This window comes from Buteo buteo, chromosome 1, assembly GCF_964188355.1.
Source record: "Buteo buteo chromosome 1, bButBut1.hap1.1, whole genome shotgun sequence".
Taxonomy (NCBI): Eukaryota; Metazoa; Chordata; class Aves; order Accipitriformes; family Accipitridae; genus Buteo; species Buteo buteo.
Window position 1 is genome coordinate 53,300,235 of NC_134171.1, and position 21,015 is coordinate 53,321,249.

At 41.2% G+C, this 21,015-nt stretch overlaps 1 protein-coding gene across 4 annotated transcripts in view; it reads left to right on the top strand.

The window, feature by feature from the left end:
- The first annotated feature begins 5,965 nt into the window (after window positions 1-5,965).
- SMARCAD1 (SNF2 related chromatin remodeling ATPase with DExD box 1) overlaps window positions 5,966-21,015 on the top strand; it is a 47,874-nt gene continuing 32,824 nt past the window's right edge. For 2 of the 4 annotated variants that reach the window (XR_012650796.1, XM_075030727.1), the window contains exons 1-4: window positions 5,966-6,209; window positions 6,511-6,766; window positions 16,712-16,868; window positions 20,114-20,288. Coding sequence is in view for 3 of the 4 variants with exons in the window: in XM_075030727.1 (XP_074886828.1) it covers window positions 6,568-6,766; window positions 16,712-16,868; window positions 20,114-20,288 (531 nt within the window). In the remaining variant the exon portion in view is untranslated. Of the gene's footprint in view, window positions 6,216-6,510; window positions 6,767-16,711; window positions 16,869-20,113; window positions 20,289-21,015 lie in introns of all 4 variants that reach the window. The other 2 variants (XM_075030734.1, XM_075030743.1) reach the window with 2 other exon arrangements.

Sequence of the window (21,015 nt, forward strand, 5' to 3'; positions counted from 1 at the left end):
TTTGTGTAGGAAAGTTTTTAAGAATCATATTACATATGAAGAGCAAAATTCAGAAACAATGAGGAAAGCCTATCTAAGCATGCAGGAGCATTAATAGGTAATACCTGGCCAAAGAACTCCCCTGATATAGGCATGATCTTGCTGTGTTCCTTCCAAGACCTTGCATACAAAGGCCAGAGGTGATGCCTCAGGAAAGCCTGCCAGCGCAAATACTCTAGTTTGCACTCCTAACCATGGTATGCTATCATGATCCTGTAAGGTATCAAGGGCTGATGTAACTTCACAGCACCTAAACAGTCCAGAAATGCCCTTCGGGCTTTTCTCCGAGATTGCTTTCTGAGAATAGCCCCCTGTTGCTCTGCTCCTTCCAAATACATACCCAACTTCTCTCATCAGAATGAAGTTAGTTTAGACAGGAAAAAAAAAAAAAAATCAGTTTGAATGGAAATGCCCAAGAACTCAAGTCTCCTAAGAGCTCAGAGAAAATTTCGCACCTTCCTTCTATAACTACTGTTGTAAGTAAGTAATTTCAGAAGTGTCAAAATGGCATTTTCAAATGACTGTAGTTTACTACAGGGGACTGTCTGGTTGCTGTAACATTTTGCCCGATTTCCTAAGGAAGACAAGCTTCCAATCAGGCAAACACTCCCTTCCTGCTCCCCACAAAAACTTCTGAAATGGACATCCAAATCTCAACCGGATTTGAAAGAGAAGCAGAAGTCCTCACACTAAGTAGAAGTTCCTTGGAAGTGAAACTCAGAGAGGGCAAGGCAGAACTTTTCTGTTCCACAGCGAGCTCCTCAGCATATACAGCATGTGCTATGGTGAGGCAGCAATCTGCTCGGTATGGTGCAGGACTTAAATGGGGAATTCGGACACTATGTAGAGAGGGAGAGAGGAGGAGCTGAAGGACAAAGACCTAAACTAACAGGAAACCAAGCTTCATTAACTCTACTGTTCCAAAATAAAGTTGTTTACCTTCTCATTGAGCCATTACAAGGTAAAACAATGGCATACAAAGGAGCAGGACTACTTAAAATGCATGTAAGTCTTTGCAGGAGGAGGGCAGTGCAGCGTGGAAGGGTGGAAAGTTGTGCCTGTTAGGCTTGAGCATGCTGCCATTTCGATCTCTGGAGAAATAACCACCACCTTTACTGGTACAGAATCCATTTATTCTATGATTAAGTACTGAATCATATTGCATATTTATTCCAGAGCATCATGCTGGAAAACACATGACAATAAACCTCAAAATACTAAAAAAAAAAAAAATCACTGAAAGTATCATAGATGCATAATTTCTGACAAGACACAGCCATCTGAGAGCTAGCCAGTTTTTAAAATATGTTTAGCTTGATTTCTGAGATAGCATTTGCCCAAGTGAATGACATGGGTAACAAGCACAACATCCTAAATTCTACAGTCAGTTTTTCTCTCGTTTCTTAATCAAATACACATAAAACCAAAAAGAGCAATTGACTACTTCAGAGAAGTGGAGAAAATTAAAATAACTAAGATGTGGTTATTTTTTTTACAAATAAAATAAACAACAAAAAAATTATTTTCTGTATTATTAATCTTGAAATAATAGTGCTTGAAATAAACTATCTCAAATAATCCCAGGTGAGAAAAAAGATACTGGAATAACACTTTCCTAGTAAACATGAACCACATTAAACACTTTTAAAGTATCTTCAGACACAAAAAAATGAGACTCATGTAAAGTAATACCAATGCAAAACCAGTCATACTACTAAACCAGTCTTACCCTCTTATTCTTCCCCAAAGGGTGTTTTTTTTTACTGTCTGCTGAATTGAATAAGCTGTCCATTCAACGGACAATAAAAAGGAACACCCCCTTGGGTAAGAGAGAAAAGACACTGCTCTGGGACAGTTCCGACCTGAGGCCTTACTCTGTAATCACTGTGGAGCTCACACATCAAAATAGTTTGGATATTCATATATTTAGGTATGGTGAGGTTGCTACAGCAACGTCATGTACTACGTACAACTCCCATCGCTTTTCCAGCTGCAGCTGAACTAGTTTCAACATTTTACTACATTTTTTTCTTTTTATTTTCTTTTTTAAATTTATGATCAAGTACAAACCATCTGCATTTGACAAGTTGTCTGGTTGCTCACAATTTACAACAAAGCAGAAACACTTCCCGCCAATCCTGTACAATATTTGGGGGCAAGCCCCAGCAGATGTGCTATGAGGATCTGTCTATGTCACAGACCCTGTTGATTTTATACCACAGTACAACTTTGGTGTGTTCTCAGTTGTAGTTAATGTAGGCTTTTCCCCCTCACTTTTTTTTTTAATACAAAAGAGCACCCCTACCAATACTCGTTGAAGTGACAGGGCACAAAAAGGGCATGAATCAAAGATGAAAGTATAATAGTTGAAAAAAGAGACTTGTTGGGAATGGCTATAGACACATTTTGTCTTGGCTCATTGTTTACCAGTGAACAACAATTTTACTAATACCTTGTCGATTTGTAAAATGTCACATAAAATGCAACTCTCAGTATCTGGACAGATTTAAACTCCTATTACTAAACCTGAAAAATTGAATTGACTTCTACTAAAGATAATGAAAATCAATTTGCATCAATTTAAAAAAGAGTAATTTTAATCTGATATTTTTGTTTTCTTTTGCTCCTTTCAGTGTTTGGGCCATTATTATATATCACTGCTCTATAAACCTTTGTCGTGATTTAACCCCACCTGGCAATTAGGCACCACACAGCTGCTTGCTCACTCCTCCCACGCAGTGGGATGGCAGAGAGAATTGGGGAAAAAAAAAAGTAAAACTCACGGGTTGAGATAAAGACAGTTTAATAGGGCAGAAAAGGAAGACAATAATAATACTAATAAAAATGATTAGAATATACAAAACAAGTGTTGCACAATGCAATTGCTCACCACTTGCTGACCAATGCCCAGTCAGTTCCTGAGCAGCAATTTCCCCCAGTCCCACTCCCCCCAGTTCATATACTGGGCATGACATCACACGGTATGGAATAACCCCTTTGGCCAGTTTGGGTCAGCTGCCCTGGCTGTGTCCCCTCCCAACTTCTTGAGCCCCTCCAGCCTTCTCGCTGGCTGGGCACGAGAAGCTGAAAAATCCTTGACTTAGTCTAAACACCACTTAACAACAACTGAAAGCATCAGTGTGTAATCAAGATTCTTCTCATACTGAATCCAAGACATAGCACTATACCAGCTACTAGAAAGAAAATTAACTCTATCCCAGCCAAAATCAGGACAACCTTCATAATTATCTCAGGCGGCCTACATACCATCTGGTATGCTCCTCTTTATCACTGGCGTAGCAACAAAACTGTAGCTTAAGTAAAAACAAGTCAAATTTAACAGCTCTAATGTTGCATGTAAAGCAATTCTGTATATAAATAGATTCTTTTCAAATTTCTGCTACCATTCTTCCAAAAAATCTCATAAATCAGCCTTCAAAACAATAGCAGACAGCAATCTGTCAGCTCTCCAGCAAGCACAAGCTGTCTAACCGGTGTCATTAGCACCTCAAAAAAGACGTTTTACCTACACTGCTTGCCAGGAATTCAAGATAGCTTGTTAATAATACTAATACCTACCAATTACCTAGTCTTTCCAAGTTCAAAGCACTGTAAAAAACTGAAATAATCTGTTGCAGCATTTTCTAGGTTCATGCTAATTCCTGTTAACACAATGCTTTTAAAATCTGACATGTTCTGGAGTGTTGAATTTAATCCCTTTCATTCTCACTGTTTTCTTAGCTTGTACGTGCTTTCTCTCCCAAGTTCTGGAATTCATGTTTTTTGTTTTGTTTTGTTTTGTTTTCCCAAGGCTGGTGGTCCTGACTGCCTTGTTGAGTCACAGGCTGGCCTGAGTGTATGCTCCCCTTTACACTTGCTTTCTCTAGTTTCATCTTTCTTTTCTCAACTCTTCTATTATTCCTTTCAGCTTCACAGCCTATTTGTTTCTGTACGTTTACCATCATTGTTTGACCGTGTCCTTGAAGTCAGTCAAGCAATGTGGCTTAACATCTCGCACGTGTATTTTGTTATCCTCTCCTCATGGAAAGAGCAGTCTAAATCTTGTCAAGATCCTTAAAATACAGACGTTTATATGTGTTGCTGTAAGTTTGTGTGAGGCAATCACACCAGGTCCCAGGAAGGAGCTAAACCCACATGCTCAGGTGAAAGTGTCCTCACGGTCCATCCTTTTTCCTCCTATAACCCTCACCCAGCTTACCTTCTGATGTACCTACAAACTGCTTTATTCCCATTTTTGGGGGTTACTTGCCCTTCAAGTGGGTAGAATTTGAAGTTGGTAGTAGCCCGACCCTGTGTTGACAGGCAGATCCTTCTCCCCTTTTCGGACTGCTGTTTGCCTTATTTATCTTGGGTAGGAGTTGCAAGGCAGAATTCTCCTAAGAGAGTCCTAGACCAGCTGCCTTTTTGTATGTCAACAGTGTCTCTAGCCCAGGCGCTCATCCTTCTCCAGCACAACTTAGCCCACCTCAGGGGATAACCTCATATGATCTCTGCACCATCTACTGTTCCACCACCAGCCACGTCTGCAAATCCACCTGTGCCTTGACACCCAGCTCAGCGGGGGAAATCCATCTTCTGTTCAATTTACACATTCAGCTGCAACTTATTATTTGAATTTGTAATTAGCACAATGCAGCTTCCGACCAATTTCAACTCATCTGCTGCCCAAATATTAAATTAATATTTGATTTGGAGGCAAGACATCTTTACTGAAGCTTGATTTGGGAAGGGGTTCCTCCAAATCCTTTTGCTCCTCAAAGCTTGTTCAATACCAAGTTTTATTTTCTTGCTCTAGCACAGGCCAAAATGACAAACTGTTCTGCCGCAGCCCTCAGGCTGGAGTAAGAGGAGACACTACTGATAAATATGAGGGATGGGTTTGTCCCTTAGACGTGTGAGGTGGAAAAGCCTTTTGAAGCCAGTACCACTTCTCCTTGACATTTGCGTGATGGAAAGGGCAGGAGAACTGGAATCAGGCACAATTGAGGCGAACCAGCTGCTCGCGCTAGGTGAACGCGACTGTTGAGCACCACGATATGTAGGAAAAGGCACAGTGGCAAAGGTAGCGCCAAGCAACTTCCAGGAGAGTCCCCTTCAGAAAACCAAACTTCAGGATCAATGATGATGATGATGATTCAGTATGAGGTCGCCAAGACCTAGATTTGCTGGCTACTGGTGACAGAAACTGATGTTGACAGGAAGAAACTTCCAGGCATTTCTGGAAATACCTGGATCACCTCCAGCTTTCAGGCTGTAGCAAGTTTGTCAGACAGCAGCGTCAGCCCTGCCTCGGTGCGGCCTGGTACTAAGTAACGCTGACAGCGGCACGTGACCTGGCGGAGCACAGCCGTGACCCTCGCGTGGGCGTTTGGGACGCTGCCGTTTAAATGGCAAATATTGCCAACGGCGAAGGAGCTCTCTGCGAGCCCAGCGCTGCAGTGCTGGCATGACGGATGGGGAAGTGGCTTCTTTTCCCCTTCTTTTTTTTTTTTTTTCCTTTTCTGTTAGCTGGTACAACCTCTCCCGAATAGTTTTGAACAGCTGCCGCACCTGGCTCCCCAGTGTAATACTCGCTCACTTCTGCCAGGCCTGGAAGCGCTGTATTTCGCAGGTGGCTAGCGTCTGCACGACAGACGCGTACAGGTGGTTTCGGTACCTCGCTGCCGCTTACGGCGTTTAAGGGCGGGCACCGTTTCGGCCGCGTTCTGGGCGCAGACCCACCCAACCCCAGGGGACGCTGCCTGCGCTACCGACGGTCGCCCCCCCCCCTCGCGTGGGGTAGGAACCCACCGCGCCGGTCTCGAGGGAAAAGGCGCGAAGGCGCACGCGCCCGCGCGCCCCGTCCGGGCGGGGCGATTGGTGGGGCGGCGGTGACGTCATAACCGGGCGCCGACGCCACCGCGCATCAGATTCTGAAGGGAGCGGGCCGCTGCTGCCGCCGCCGCCGCTGCTGCCGCCGCCGCCACCACAGCCTTCGGGGAGCGCCGTGCTCGCCGCCCCCCCCCGCTCCCTCTCCGTCGCGGCGGCGGGCAGCTGCTTCGGGGGCCGGCGCCGCTGCCGCTCCCTCCCTCCCTCCCTCCCTCCCTCCGTTGCCCGGCCGCGGCCCGCCTCTCCCCGCCGGTGCCGGCCCCGGCCCCGGTGCGCGGCAGGTGCGTGTGCGGGGCCGTCGGCGGGGTCCGGGGGGTGCGGGCCGTGGGGGGGGGAGGAGGAGGAGGAGGAGGAGGAGGGAGGCCGGGGGGAGCGGGAGGAGGGCGGTGGGCCGGGGTGGGCAGGTGCCTCCCCGCGGCCTGACGGCGTCGCTGGCCTCCCGTTTCCGTGGGAACGGGGGCGCCGGCGCTGGGGAGCGCCCGGTCGGCGGGGCCCTCCGGCCGCGGCCGCTTCGCCGGCGTGTTCCGGAGCCGCGTCTGATGAGCCCTGCCGCCTCTTGCCTCTTCCCGGCTTTTCCCACAGAAGCTGCCCGGTGGAGCCCGTCTTCTCTCCCGCGGGCGGCAGCGATAGGTCAGGAATATGAGTCTCTACAACCTGGACCGCTTTCGCTTTGAGAGGAAGAGAAAAAACGCGGAGCAGGAAACCGTGTCTCCTTCAGGAGCCCAGGCGCAGGCGGCTAGTTCTGCAGCGGGTGGTGCTGCTGGAGGGGATGAGGATGAGGCGACGGATGACAGCAACAGACCAGACACTCCGGGTTCGGATGTGACAGAGATAGCCGGTGAGTCAGGTGTTCTGCACGTAGCATAAGAGCAGCGTAGGTACTTCGTCGCTCGAAGGAAAATAACTGTTTCGCTTGGGATTTTTGTTTTTCCTCTTTGCTTGTTCTGCAAACGTGCTTTGCTATGCAGACACATTTCACAGCAATTTCTACAAAAGTATCCTCATTTGTAACAGTGCTTGCTCTCATTGAATCTGTGTGTTTACAGGCAAGTCGGAAACCATCTGATAACTAAAGCTGAAATGTTTTTTTCAGTTGAGTAAACAACCTACAAGTTGAATGTTTAACGTATGTCACGCTTTCCTATTTATTATCTTTACTGATACTTTACAGTAATACAGTATCTCAGGGTTTTCAAAGGAAAAAAACCACCATTAGTGGTCTGAAAAATGCATCGCTATACAGACTTAACTTTTTCACTAGAGTCCTAGGCTAATGCAATGTGGAATATTGCAGATAAAACTGAAAAGAAAGAAAACAGTTTCTTTTCAGCTGGGCCTGGTTTCATAAAGCGCTGAGAAACCTGCTGCTGATTCTCACAAGCTGGTTGTATTAATAGTTTTCTAGCAGCATTTGTTCTCTTTTCTGGCAGCAGCTTGTTTTCACAGAAATGAGAAAAACTTGCTTGTATAGTAATTTATTGGTTTGTTTGGCTGATAAACTAGACATGTGCTGTTTCTGGTTGGATTCAGCAGTTAATAGTAATAAACAACTGTAACAGCTGTCAACTGCATAATCACACTCACCAGTAGGTTTTCTGTTACTGAAGGAGTAAGAATGGAAGAACATAAATTATTTGTTGCTGATTATTTTATACGTTTCAGACATTCCCTGTAACACTTCTGATACGGATGTCAAGATACAAGTGTTATTGGAGAGATCAGACAGACTTTGACTATGCATTTAGTCAGTAATGGAGCAACAGTATCAGTTGGCGTTTAACTACATCTATTTTGCATACAACTTCCCCTTGGTGGAAGGTAGTTTATCATAGTACCTTATCTATGCAATAACAGAGAACCTTTCATGTACAAGGAGGAGTTCCTCTTTTAAAGGTGAGGCAAATCAATATTATAGTCGATTGATATTTACTATTTGATGAATTTTGGGGTTGTGCAGGTTAACTGGAGTGCTCTCATGTTTAAATTAGTAAATATCAATTGGTGCCTTATGTTTAAAAAAAATATAAAAAAACCTTTAAATCTTGGCTCGAGAGTTGCCAGTCTGGAGTTAAGTAGCCTGCATCCACTAGCAGAGAGGATGTTTTGGTGGCAGGGAGAACTTAACACAAGAAGCGAGCAACTGTTAGTTGTGGCTTCTGCATGTGTGTGCTGTGTAACGGATTGCATGAAAAAACTGGTACTCTGAGGAAGTATGCTTTGGAACAGGTGTTGTCTTCCTGTCTGTGATAAGTCAATGTCTTGTGTGGTGTAGGGGTTACTGAATGCAGTTACCCTTCTTGAACTGTGAACATAGATGTGAAATAATGGATGGTGCTGCTTGTTTTGTGGCTTATTAGTCTTTATGATTTTTCTTAATATTATATTTTTTCCTTTTATCTGCCTGTGGACTTTGTCAGTGGAAGCATGTAGGTAGACCATAACTACCAAGGCCAACAAACTTTGGAGCTTGTTGTTTTTCAAAATACTGGTTTCCCTTGGCTTATATCCTGCAGGGGTAGGACTGAGGAGAAGGGACATAATATCCAATTTAGAGGCATGAGTATGAGTTTAGATATAAGGTAATAAAAGGAAAGATGAAGGGCAGCCTCAAAGAGGAGCCATTGTGGAAGGCGAAGTAACTGTGAGGAAAACTAGTGGGAGGTGATAGTAGCTACCAGTAAAACAGAGTGGAGTAGAAGTGCAGACAAAATTACAGCAAGTAGCTGACTTAAGTAAGAGTCCATGGGCACAGATGCTGGTGTAGAACTGGGGTGCTAATTAATGTTTAAAAAAGAGATGTAATTGCTAGTACTTTGCGTTTACATAATGCTTCATCTTACACAGATACTAAGTGTTTAAAGAAGATGGAGTGGTTTGGTGACTTTTTTTCACTTATTTGCCCATCATTGTTATGAAACCCATTTAAAGGAATTAATTAACCATTTTAAAAATGAAATAACATTTTCTACATCTATAGAAGTTAACCAAAAATAAAACACTCAGATTTTGTCTGCAGGATAGGAGGCACCTAAATGTAGAAGAGGGAACTAGATTTGATTAGCAGATGCCAGTCCTCCTTTTTTTTTTCCAAATTAGCAACAGGAGGATAGAAGTTTTCTTGCTTTGGGTCAAGTAAAATGGACAGCTATTTGTGGTTGTTTTTTTTCCTTGTATTGTCATGGAAAAGGTACAGAGATGACCAGCTTATGGCACTGAGTGCTCTCTCTGCTGCTAAATACAGAAGCCGAAGTATGGAGTTGTTTTGTACAAGAAGCGGTTTACACCAAGTTGGCTAAAATTAACTTGCCCTAATGCTCAATAAATCATGTGAGGACAACAATTACTCGTATTTCTTCTAAAGACAAACACAGTGGATTCACAAAATACTGGTATATGAAACTGGTGACACAAGAGGAGAGTGTTCTTTATTTCAGTTATACAAACAAAAAGAATTATTAAATAGCTGATGGCTTTTTTTTCCTATTTCATTTGGTATCATGCAGTCATATTGTGTATATAAAAATAATTTTAAAATCAGACTTTTTCCTTCAGGAGCGCAAATGGTTCAGTATCATTTCCTAGGGTTTTCTTTAGATTGCTGTTTTGTCAAGTGTCCTGAAATATGCATCTAACAAAAATATATGATTGTTTTAGTTTCATTCATCCTGGAAAAAGTAGTCAGATGATGTACGTCTATTATGGTGTTTCATGACACAATCTTTTTAGCTCTTTTTTTTGTTTTGTTTTTCCAGAATAAACTAATATTGGTAGATTGTTCTGCACCCTGGGTATGTATGTATGCAATGTTTCTTGTTGCTTTGTATTGAACATGCATACCTTACAGTTTAATAAGCAATTTGTAGTATGATGGCCAGAAGAATTGGTTGTCTTTATACACTTGTGTATATTCAAAATTACACAGGCTTGCAGTGACTTTGCAGCCAACTTGTAGTTGGTAATTCTGAACATCACTTAACTGAGGGGTAGAAACCTACTATGGGGGCAGTTATCAAATTATATCTGGAAGATACCTATCTAAAGAGTTGGAAAAATGCACTGAAGTGGCTTACTACAATTTTCTGTAAAAATTAGTATTATTTACTAAATAATACACACATTTGGTTTCTGCTAGTCTGTTAAGAAACCAGTGAAGCTATCTTAATTTTCAGTTAGATGTTTTTAGTTATGTAAACAGCCTGGTGTACTAAGATAATGAGATTATTCCAACTGTAGAAATGGAGCAGAACTGTATTAGAACTATATAAATCAGAATAATTACGATTATGAATTTCAAAATGAGATTAATATTCAAAAAGCATGCTTACAAAGCTTCAACAATGAGTTGAAATAAAAGTTGTAGATGAAATTAAACTACTATATATAATCTTGTTACTGATGGTTGATTTTGTTGATAACCCCTCCATACTATTCAAATATATAACCCAAATGACTGCTGTTTCAGGGTACAATGTTGAGAGTGTCATATCATCCACTTGCACTAGGACTGCTTTTTTTTTTCTCATCTGTAATAATTTTCTTTATGATATGAGGAAGTCATGTCTTTTGTTTATGTCACAGTTCGTAGAGTCTAATTCTACTTAAAGCATTTCTGGAGAAAAGTAATGACTGCGGTACCTAGTGAACTTTTCTGAGGATTCATGGGAAAATATGTTGAAGTAACCATCATTTTAATATGGTCTCCTTAAGAAGTCTCCTTAGAGTAACACATATTTAAGATTGTTTTAGCAAATGAAAAAGACTTTCCTTTGATGATGGAATATTAATTAGCTTGTAGACTTGAGTAGCATGCATTTGGTACTGCTTTCCAAAACTAGGTGGAAATTACTTTCCATTTGACAATGTTTGTTGTGCAGTGTTAGTAAATGTGGTAAGCCTCAAAGTATTACCTCAGTTTTGTTTTTTATTTGGGAGAGAAGAGGCTGGCTTTCTCTAAGTGTGATGAATGGTTTGTGTAGGAGGTTATATTTGGAATTATAGGGCAATATATTATGGCTCTGCACTAGGTATATGCTTCCTGAAAGACTGTAGTGAGTATGATTTAAAAAAAAAATAAAATAAAAAATTTCAAGGTGAAGTTTTTTCAAGAGTAGTTGAGGCTGTGTGTTTACTAAGGTAAAAAAATATTTGCTCTAACATTATAAAAATAGTTGCATTTGAGTACCTTCATCCATAACTTAACACTGTCTCCATATAATCATAGACAGTTTGATCCAGTTATTCTCATGGAGCCTCTTTGTATGATAGCAAAAATCAGTTGCTGTTGGGGTTTGTTTTTGTTGTTTACATCTCCAGTTAGGGATACTTCTGTGTTTTCTTATTTCTGGCCTTAGAGTCAAACACTGGTTTTATGATTGCAGGCATTCCTTAATAGTCCTCTCTAATCACCTATAATCAGGAAATTCTGCCTCCAATAATTATGTGCTGTGGCAATAACTGTTTAATTTGTTACTACTCTACAAGGTTATAATTTGCTCTAAATATGAGGACTCCTAATGACATATGTGATTTCTGCTCTCTTCCCCCCTCCTCCAATTAATAAGGGATTCTGTTCAGTGGAATAGGTGGAGGAGGGTGAGAAAGAAATACTGCTTTTTTGAGAGGTATTATTTTGAGAGGCTTTATTTCATAGGTATAGGAGTTAGGAGTTGTCTTGAAGACTGGACAGTGATTGCTATTTAAAGTAAAAATAAAATGATAAGTCACCACGTGAAACAGTAAATACTCTTTTTCTTTAAATCTAAACCTCTTCCAAGGTTTATATTGTAAAGAATAAAATTATTTTTAAGACTGTGGTACTTTTGTAAGCTTTCTTTGGGTTTTGTTTTTGTTTTTTAAATCCAGCAAGGATGCTTCTTAGCAAAGCTGTCATGAGTACCTGTCATTTGCATGTCATGCCACTTGCAGGAGGAATAAGTCTGGAATATAGTTGAGCCTATAAGGCAAAGATCACGAAAACTGGCTTGATCAATTCTGTTAATTCAGTAGAAATATGAACTTCTCCTGTTTCTTATAGACCTGTTTTGGTATTTCCATTCACATCTTTTTATGCATCTCCTATTTCTGTCCTATTGTGATAACCCTTGCTGAGCTAGCACAACTTTATATATTTTTCTTTGCTAGAGAGGAATTGCTGAAAGAAATTTGCCTGCATCTTTATGTTTAAATCTAACAAAAATGTTTGATTCATTCCCAGAGGTCTCTCTTGCTCTTCTCCAGTATTCATCTTAAAACTTATATGGTTTTCAGATAAAGCAAAGTAACTGTGTCAGGGACAACATGTCTCCTTCCAAACATGGACAGATAGAAGAAGGTACTGCTGAGGAACTCTCTACGGCATGTTGGTCTTGGTTGCAAGGAGACCTGCCTTGGGACAGTGTGTTACTGCTTCAGAACTACTAATTTTTAGGCCTTCCTAAGTTTACATGTGTATGGGCTTTTCCAGATAACAAGATTACTTTGCAAAGTAAGACTTTTGCCTCTTCTACAAATCATTGCCATAATCCTCTGTCATGTTTTGAAAGTGATAGAAACGGTTTAGATTTTTTTGATAACTCGATTAAAATTGAGGCCTTTTATCACAGGTGAAGGAACTGGACACCATGTAGCTCATTTCTGCATTTGATTATCAGATGAATTTATTCTAGCCTCTTATGTGTCTAGTCTCTGCTGGCAAATCAGTTTTGAAAACTGGCATTATGCTCTGTAGTAACTTGACTCAGCAAGTTTGTGCATTAGTGAATGGAGGCAGAAGAAATGGCTTTTATTTCCAGCTGAAATTATGGTTCCAGAGTTAGCAGCTGAGAAAGCACCACTGCCGTTTGGATTATAGGCATATGAGTTTTAAGAAAGGATTGACGCACTAGATGGGAGAGGATGCCCATGATGATGTATTTGCATTATGAGGCTATAAAATCCTTTCATACGAGGACTGACTCTGACAGTTGTATCATTAAAAACTCAACTCTCCCAGGAGTTATGTAGCTGACTCTCCTGCACCTTCCCTGTGTAGTTGTTTTGGTCTGTTTTCTTATTTTTGATTCAAAGCTCTCCGGTGGAGACTTTTTTTTTTTTCCCCACCCATCCACCCCAGTTCAGAGTAAATTACTGTCTGGTTGTCCTTCACTGAGGCTCTTAATAAACTATAGCTATTCTTTCTCTAATTTTGGGGTCTCTTCTACCTGTTCACTCTTGCTCTGTGTTCTCATCCATCTTCTTACAACGCAAATCAGATGCTGTCAACAGTGGGGAGCTCCTCTTTCTTCAATACCAGCCACATAGGTGGGATTTATTGTGTCACGTCATGGGGTAAAAGGCTTGTTTTTGCACAGAGGCACAGCGGCCGGTGGGGGAGCCTGAATAACCTGATGGGAGGAATGGCCCCTGCCCTGGCTTCTCCCAGGGCTGTCACAGGAGGGCCGTCAGCCCCATGAGTTGAGGGTGATGCCTGTCGCCATGAGCCAACAGCAAGGCTCCCAAGGAGCACCGTTCAGACTGAGGGGGGTTGCTACTTTTAGGGGTATGGGACTTATTATGAGATGCAAGTAAGAGCTTTTTTGGTTTGTATGAAACTTGCCGTGGGATGTTTAAGGGGAGGAACCGAAGGTGGGGAAGGGGAGGGATCACAGTGGTTTGTAGAGGAACAAGTGTGGGGAAGGTAGAGGGATAAGGGGATAGATAACAGGGGGTCAGTTACACATAGACAGGTATACTTGTCTGACCATACCTTGTTTGTGATTGCCATAGTCAGTCCTGTCTTCTCATTAAAATCCTCTTCTAGCTGCTTTCCTGGGTGAGGGGAATCTGTTCTGTGTGCACGGGTGTTTAAGTGCCAGCAGCTGGAGTAAGGACCAGGGGTCGCAGGGGCCCATGTGTCTGGTGTGCCAGCAGCTGGAGGGACCAGAGCGAGTGGAAAATCAAGTGACAGCCAGCGTGGGCTGCGGAGGCCTGCGTCTCTGTGGTGCTACCCCCCTGCGCAGCCCCTGCAGAGGGAGTGGGGGTACCAGGCGACAAGCCAGTGAGCAGGTGAAGCAGCCTGGGAAGCCAGGGAGGTACCAGAGGGTCTGAGCTGCCCGTTTGTGCATGGGGCAACCCAAGATGAGGGGAGCCAGTGCCAGGCACTGGGTAGAAGGTGGAGAGATCCACGGCACGTGTGTCTGCGAGCCTGTGCAAGGGGGTCTGCGCTGGCAACCAGAGTGGGGTGTAGGTCCTGGGGGCTCTGGTGCCAGCGAGCGAGGAGGCTAAGGCTCCATCCTGGGTGGTCTGGGTATCTAAGGCCAGCGACCGGAGGGGTCCGCATTGCATGTGTGTGGTTCTGCTGCCAGCAGACCTTTGTCCTGATCAGCCAGGAGGGGAGCAGGAGGTGGCTGTTGTTTGTGTGCCCCTGGTTCTGGAGCAGAGAAGGGAGTGTGGGCTGGGTGGCAGCAGCAGCAGATAGGAGGTAAAACTTGCCAGTCACCTGGGAAGCAGATTCTTCTTTGGCACAAAAGACAAGACAAACCCCTTCTTATTAAACCTGGTCAGTAAGAAATATGGAAATGCCAGACGATAGAGGTTTTGAGATGGAAATTAAAACATGGGTTTCTCTGCTGAAACAAGATGCCAAAGCAAGACAATTCTTACTTGTTGTAACTAACTCTTTGACAGACTGTGATGTTCTTTTGTGAATTAAAAGCTGAGATGACAATAATTATGTGCTCTTCCTTCTTCTCTCTCCTCTGTTTCCAAACTAATGGACTAATGCCTGGTTGGAAGCGTGTTTCGTATTTTCAGTAGGGTTTTTCCTATGCATAGCTAAGGTCATATGAAGACTTAAGGCTTCAATGATTGCTTTTTTTGAACTGTTATTGAACCCTTACTTACATTTCCTCATGGATATTAAAGAAGTTTGAGTTACACTTAGTCCCATCCTTTTAACCAGTGTTAAGCTCCATTTTCAAGTTCTTCTTTTTCAGTAGTGTGCTGTGTGACATTTGGTACCATAATTTTTTAGTTTATTGGGTACCTTTCCCTTTCAGTATCACCTGGTAGTTTCCTGCATCAGCAAATTGCTTGTACTTTTAGGATTTATCTTTGTTTCCATCAAACGCTGCCACAGTGAGTTATTTTAAATTTATTTTCTGCAAGATTACTTTCATACAGAAAATGCTCTCTGCAGCTGTCACATCCTCCGCTTCGTGCATTCTCCTTCCTCTCTTCAGTCATATGCCTCTGGGGTCTGTAATTTGTCTGGTCTTAGACAAAATTACCTGGATTACTAACTGTTTCTTTCTTTCTAGCACTGGCTGTAAAAATGGGGAAGTGGTAGAAAGGAATGAAGTCTTGAATGCGTGGGACTGCTGCACTAGGTCAGGCTATGTATGGTTCTTGGCTCACACCTTTTGCAAAATGCCTTGAGTGCTTTTCTTCAGTTACTGACATGAAATAGCACACTTAAGAGGTGGCAGTTGTGTCCAAGTATTTAGTTCTGTTTAATGCAGGTTTAAAGACAGAAGAGCTAGAAGCTACACATTCAAGTCCATGTGTATCAACTAAAAATCTTTTTTTCCTTAGGGTTTTCTAGAGATGGTAGCGGAACAGTTCTAGCCTCCATAGGCAATGGATTGAACCATGTGTTTTACCTTGCCCAGGCTTATATGGGAGCATGAGAGTTTTAGTTAGAACCACCTTGAAATACACAATATATGCACTTAGAGCATACTTTACCTTAGCTGCATTTGGTACTGTGCTGAAAGAGAGTGACAGGGCAAAGTCTAGTAAAGTGTAGGCTTCTTGATTTTTGTTTTACAGTGTTCTAATCATCTCTCTGCTTCAGGTGCAAGACCTATTTTGTATGTCAGGTTTTGTGTGAATTTCCCTGTGTGGTCATGTTTTCCCCATCTAGATATGCGCGTGGAGTTGGTTTCAGCTGTAGCTGACATTGGGGGACTTAGTCATGCATTATTCATTACTAATTCAGGAATTATATGGATAGACTGGCTGCTTATGCTTTTGGTTGTCTTAAAAGCGTGTTCAGAACTGCAAAGTTAATACATGCTAATGCACACATAGTGGGTCAATTTTGCAAGTGTCATTGAAGGTAGTATATGATTTGTGAGATGTCTTCATAGTGATCTATCCTGATTATGTATAGATTCTGTATATCCTGATGCTTTGTACATAACACAAAGCATCCTTCCATATGCTGGGTTTCTTTGTTAAGAATCATCTGGAGCATAATGTGGAAAAGACTGGCTAAATACATTATATCTCTATAGGAGTTGCAACTTACCTGCCAAGTTCCTTGGTGTAGCTTCCTAATTTTCTGCGGTACAACATCAGCATTTGCTTTCTGAAATGCTATCAAGACAAGCAGATCATAAATCAGCCATCAGATATAGACAGAAACATACTGGTGTGTCCTGATCAGCCTGGAAGTAGTTCAGAGGATTTTGCTGATGATTCATTTTTCCAAAAATAAGAATGTATTTATAAGTAGTTATTAACATGAAATACACGATCTCTTAAACTTTGTGGTATAAAAGTTATTTGTTTGATCTAAGAGGGCTGAGGATCTTTTGCCAGGTAAGTTACCACTGAGGTATACAGCTTACAGGAATCTTCCATGCATAAGGATGTGAGTTCTTTTTAAATGGTTGCTGTGTATAAGGATGAAATCATAGCTGTCTGATGCTCTAAGTACAGATAAATATTTGAAGTCTTAAGTCATTGTCTCCTATCTTTTCTCCTGTTGAAATTGCTTGCATACGGTACTCTGCCATCCCAGAAACTCCTGAAGCCAAGAGAACAAGAAAACGATCTTATTTCAAGCATCGAAGAGGGGTACAGTTCCTAGATGTGTCTTCAGACAGCGAAGATGAAGAACCAAGAAACTTCAGTGCTGCAAAAGAAAACAGGGCTCCAAGGAGAGATGCGGTTGTAATGTATGCTTTAAACAAGTTTTCTGTAATGTTTGTGCAACCTGATGTGATATTCTAATTTGAAATACTGACTTGAAAATCAGAGGCTAGGTTCTAGTTTACTGGCTTGTGATTTACCTGCCCATAACTAAACTTCACTGGATTTCCAGGGAAGAAGAATCCAGATCTTAAGCCATTTTCTCAGAGAAGACACTTAGGAGGGAGGAGTTCTGTGATGTTGAATGATACGTGTGGTGTTCATTATGTGTTTGTGCATTTGTCCCTCTGAAATCCTTCTAATGGCACTTGGAAGCTTATCCATAAAATATTTGCTTTATTAGTTTTAAACTGTATTGGAGTTGATGTTAGCTCGTTTCTTTTTCTTATGAAACCATAGTGGACAGGAAAGCAAGTAGAGCTTCAGTGTGTAGTATAAGAGTTCCTGAGCTAAAGTAAAGTATTAGTTGCCTGATGTGTTTGTTATGCTTAGTGAAAAGTTGGGGTTTTTTAGTGATTTGGAAATTTATGTTTTTGAATAAGCTGGGAGAAGAAAATAAGTAATGCAAGTCACTTGTGTGGGTGCTAAAAAGGCATCATGGAGAGCGCAGGAGAGATAAGATGCAGACAGACATCTCACACAACCAGTTGGAATGGTTTAAAGAAACCCCTGCTATTTATTACCTGCTAGTTATATGTCTGTGTGACTGAAATATGGTAATTGTCTGTGCCCCTTAAATGTTCTAGTGGTAAGCAAAACAAGATGGCTTAACCTGCCTTTTTAAAAGTCTGGCTGAAATAATCTGTGGAAAACTTTTATGGGAATAGCAACCTTAACAGGCGTAGTCTCTTCTCAAATTTTTCAGTCCTTACACAGAATATGGAGTTACTGGAGCTTGTCAGCAGAAATGCAATAATGCCTTTCCCTGCTGCTATTACCTGAAGTTCTTGAATATTTTTTTTAATGCATCTTCCCTGAAGTTTCAACTTAAGGCAGATGCTTGGTAAGAAAAAAATAAATAAATTTAGTAGTTAGCAGAGCGAACTTCTGTTTCTGTCTATGGTTTAAGTTGTAAATTGTGCAAGGGTACAGAGCCGGCAAGCTGCTTGCATGCACCTAATTGGCTTGTGTGAAGTGCTGTGTGAACATAGTTACACTGCTTCTGGGATCAACCTGATTTGGAAGCAGTACAAGCAGTTTTGTACCATGTGGAGCCGACACTAATAAGCCATGCAGGATCCAACTTGCGGAGCCACAGCTTGTTATTTCTATACTGTATTCCGATTACTGGGAGTGAGAGATGGACAGCAAAGTGGCTCCTGGTGGGATTGATGAACATAAGCTACATCCTCTTGTATTCTTCATTATTCCTGTGGAGCCACCAGTCTCTTACACACTAGGCACCCCAGTGCCTGACACTTTGGCACGGTGTATTGGCTCAGGTGCTAATTGATGTATACTGAACCCACTAAGCTGTCTCATAAGTGGCATTCTGGTTGAGCTAATAAACAAATTGAGAGCGTGGCAGAAGTTAGCTTGGATCTGGCCAGGTTTATGAGCTCTGGCTTGTGCTGAATTTAGCCTGGCTTTGCACAGAATCAGTCAGTCGAGTGTCTTTGCACTGTGCATTTTAGTGCATGTTTTACCTAGTGTTTGAGGGTTTTGTGAAATTTTTATTTTTTGCAGGGTATCCTAGCCCCCTTACCCTGAATAAGGGATAAAGCAGAAAGCAGTGCTGCAAGCTTCCCTAGCAGAATTGCTGTCTGGACTCTGTTGGAAAAAAGCAGAACTCTGACACAGATTTTGTGGGTTGGAGTCATATTCATTTAGTGGTTAAATGAGTGTTTTTTCATGCTTGATAAGTATGTGATTATACAGAGAGGACAAGATTATGATGTGTACAACTCTGGCTTTCTTGACAAGTATCTAGATGTTAATCCCCAGTAGAAAAGGATAGAGAATTGCAGTTTTACCATATCCATTTAATTTATTTGCATTTTCAAATGCAGTTTATAAAGAAACTTTTTTCCTTATCAAGGCAAGAAGATCTGAAACATCCTAATAGAATTTTAATATACCCTTTCACTAAGACTTTTTTTAAAGTGGATGCTGGATTCACCTTCTGAAGCTTATAACTAAATGGCTTGGTGGATTGAAGAGGAATTCAGGTTATTTTTTGTTTTGAGGATTTTTTTAATTTTTTTTTTTTTTACTCTGAGAAGCACAACCAGAGAGTCCACATGGCTGTGTGTGCCTTTTGAACAGGATAGGGAGAAAAGGATTATTTGATGAACATTTGTCTCAAAATAGTGTGTATCTTCTACATAAGTGGCATGTTACAACTTTTTTCACAATTGTATTGCAATCTGTCTGTTGCAACTGCTAAAGAAAGATAGTGAGGAAAAATGGATTTCTTTGTAGTCTTTTACCTGTATCCATGTGAAGAGGCCTGCAGGCAAGCCTTTCTGATGGTGAAGTCTCTATGAAATGGCAAACTCCATACATTTTAATTAATGTTCATTCAGGAAAGGAGATTTTTATATGTCTATGGAGGGTAGTAGGATGGGAGACCTGTACTTAAATTCAGTCTTCTCTGTGCAACTGAGTATTGTGAAAAATATATAGGGATTGCTTTTCCTGCAGGTTAGCTCTAATAATAAATCTTCCAGTAAATTCAGGACTTTGCTTTTTTCAGAAAGGTTCTTCCCATGTTTAGATGTTTAAGACACTGCATAAGGATTTTTGAATCTTCTTTCTCAGAGAGCTGAGAACTAGGACAGAGTTGATACTGCACCTGGAAAGTTTTTACAAAGAATTTATCTTACATCTGTTTATCTGTTGGGCAATTAAATACTAGCAAGACTGTTTGAGACAAAGTTGAGATGGTGTGATGTAATTCAGGTAGCTGAAATGATGAAATGTATTAAGATGGTTGTTCTAAATTGGCAAGTAACCTTTTATAGCACAATACGAGGGTAAGTCATGGTATTTCCCTTATCTGTTCCTCCTTTCTTCTTTCCTTTGCGAAGTTGAAATGTGTTTACTGCAAACAGAAGACTCTTCTTAATCATATATGCTTTATTTTGTCCTGAATAGGAGGTATCACTTTGGGTACAAGGTGATTCACTGTTACTGAATGCATCTAAACACATTTTGTGCGATCCTGTTGGTTTTGATTTACAGTAATGTTCTGGTAGAGTAAAACATTCATATGCAAAAATAAATTTAAATTCTTTTTCTCCTCCCCCCCCCCCCCCCCCCCCCCCCGCAGCTCTGAACAGTCTGATGATGATGAACAGCCTGAAGATGAACTACCCCAGTTGGCATATGTAAATGGTGGGGATCAGCTGCCAGCTGTAAAGAGTGTAGAGGAAGACATAAGAGATGCAAAGCTGCAAACACTGAAGGAACTTTTTCCCCAAAGAACTGACCAAGAATTACTACAAGTAATAATACGCTGTTCTTTTGATTTATTTTGATGACTATTTTGTAGGCAGTACTGCTGAGCCTCTGTCTTTATTAGAGGGAACAGCCTTAATTCTTATTAGCAAAAGGGTATATCAAAGTAATGTATTTTAGGGGAACTGCAGCTATGTAATGTTTCCATATACACATGCTTACATAGACAATTATATATATTTAAAAATGAGTATATATACACACACACTCTTTATATATATAAAAATATATTAAAAAACCTTTAGATCAACTTGGCAATAGTGAATTCCAGTATATAGAAATTTTTTCTATTATTTCTTTCTGTTGTGATGTTTAATCTTAGTTATAGCTGTCTTGGTTGATAACTACTGATAACAGCTGTTGTTGGAGTGCAGCTAACTGATTAAATGCAGAATGAGTGAAATCATAGCCGTCTTCTTCAGCAGATGAAATGTTGCACCCTTGCATTTATGAAATTTAATACTCAAAGCCTTTAGTAGTTCCAGTGAGGCAAAAAGAGAGTAGATTTGAACTTACTGTAATTTATTCTGATTATGCTGACATGTGAACCTGAGTGTTGTGGTTTAACTCTAGCCACACAGCTGCTTGCTCACTCTTCCCTGCTCCCAGTGCGATGGGGACAAGAATCAAAAAGAAATAAAACTCATGGGTTGAGATTAATAACTAAAGTAAAATAGAATGTAATAATAACAATAATAAAATATAATAATTGTA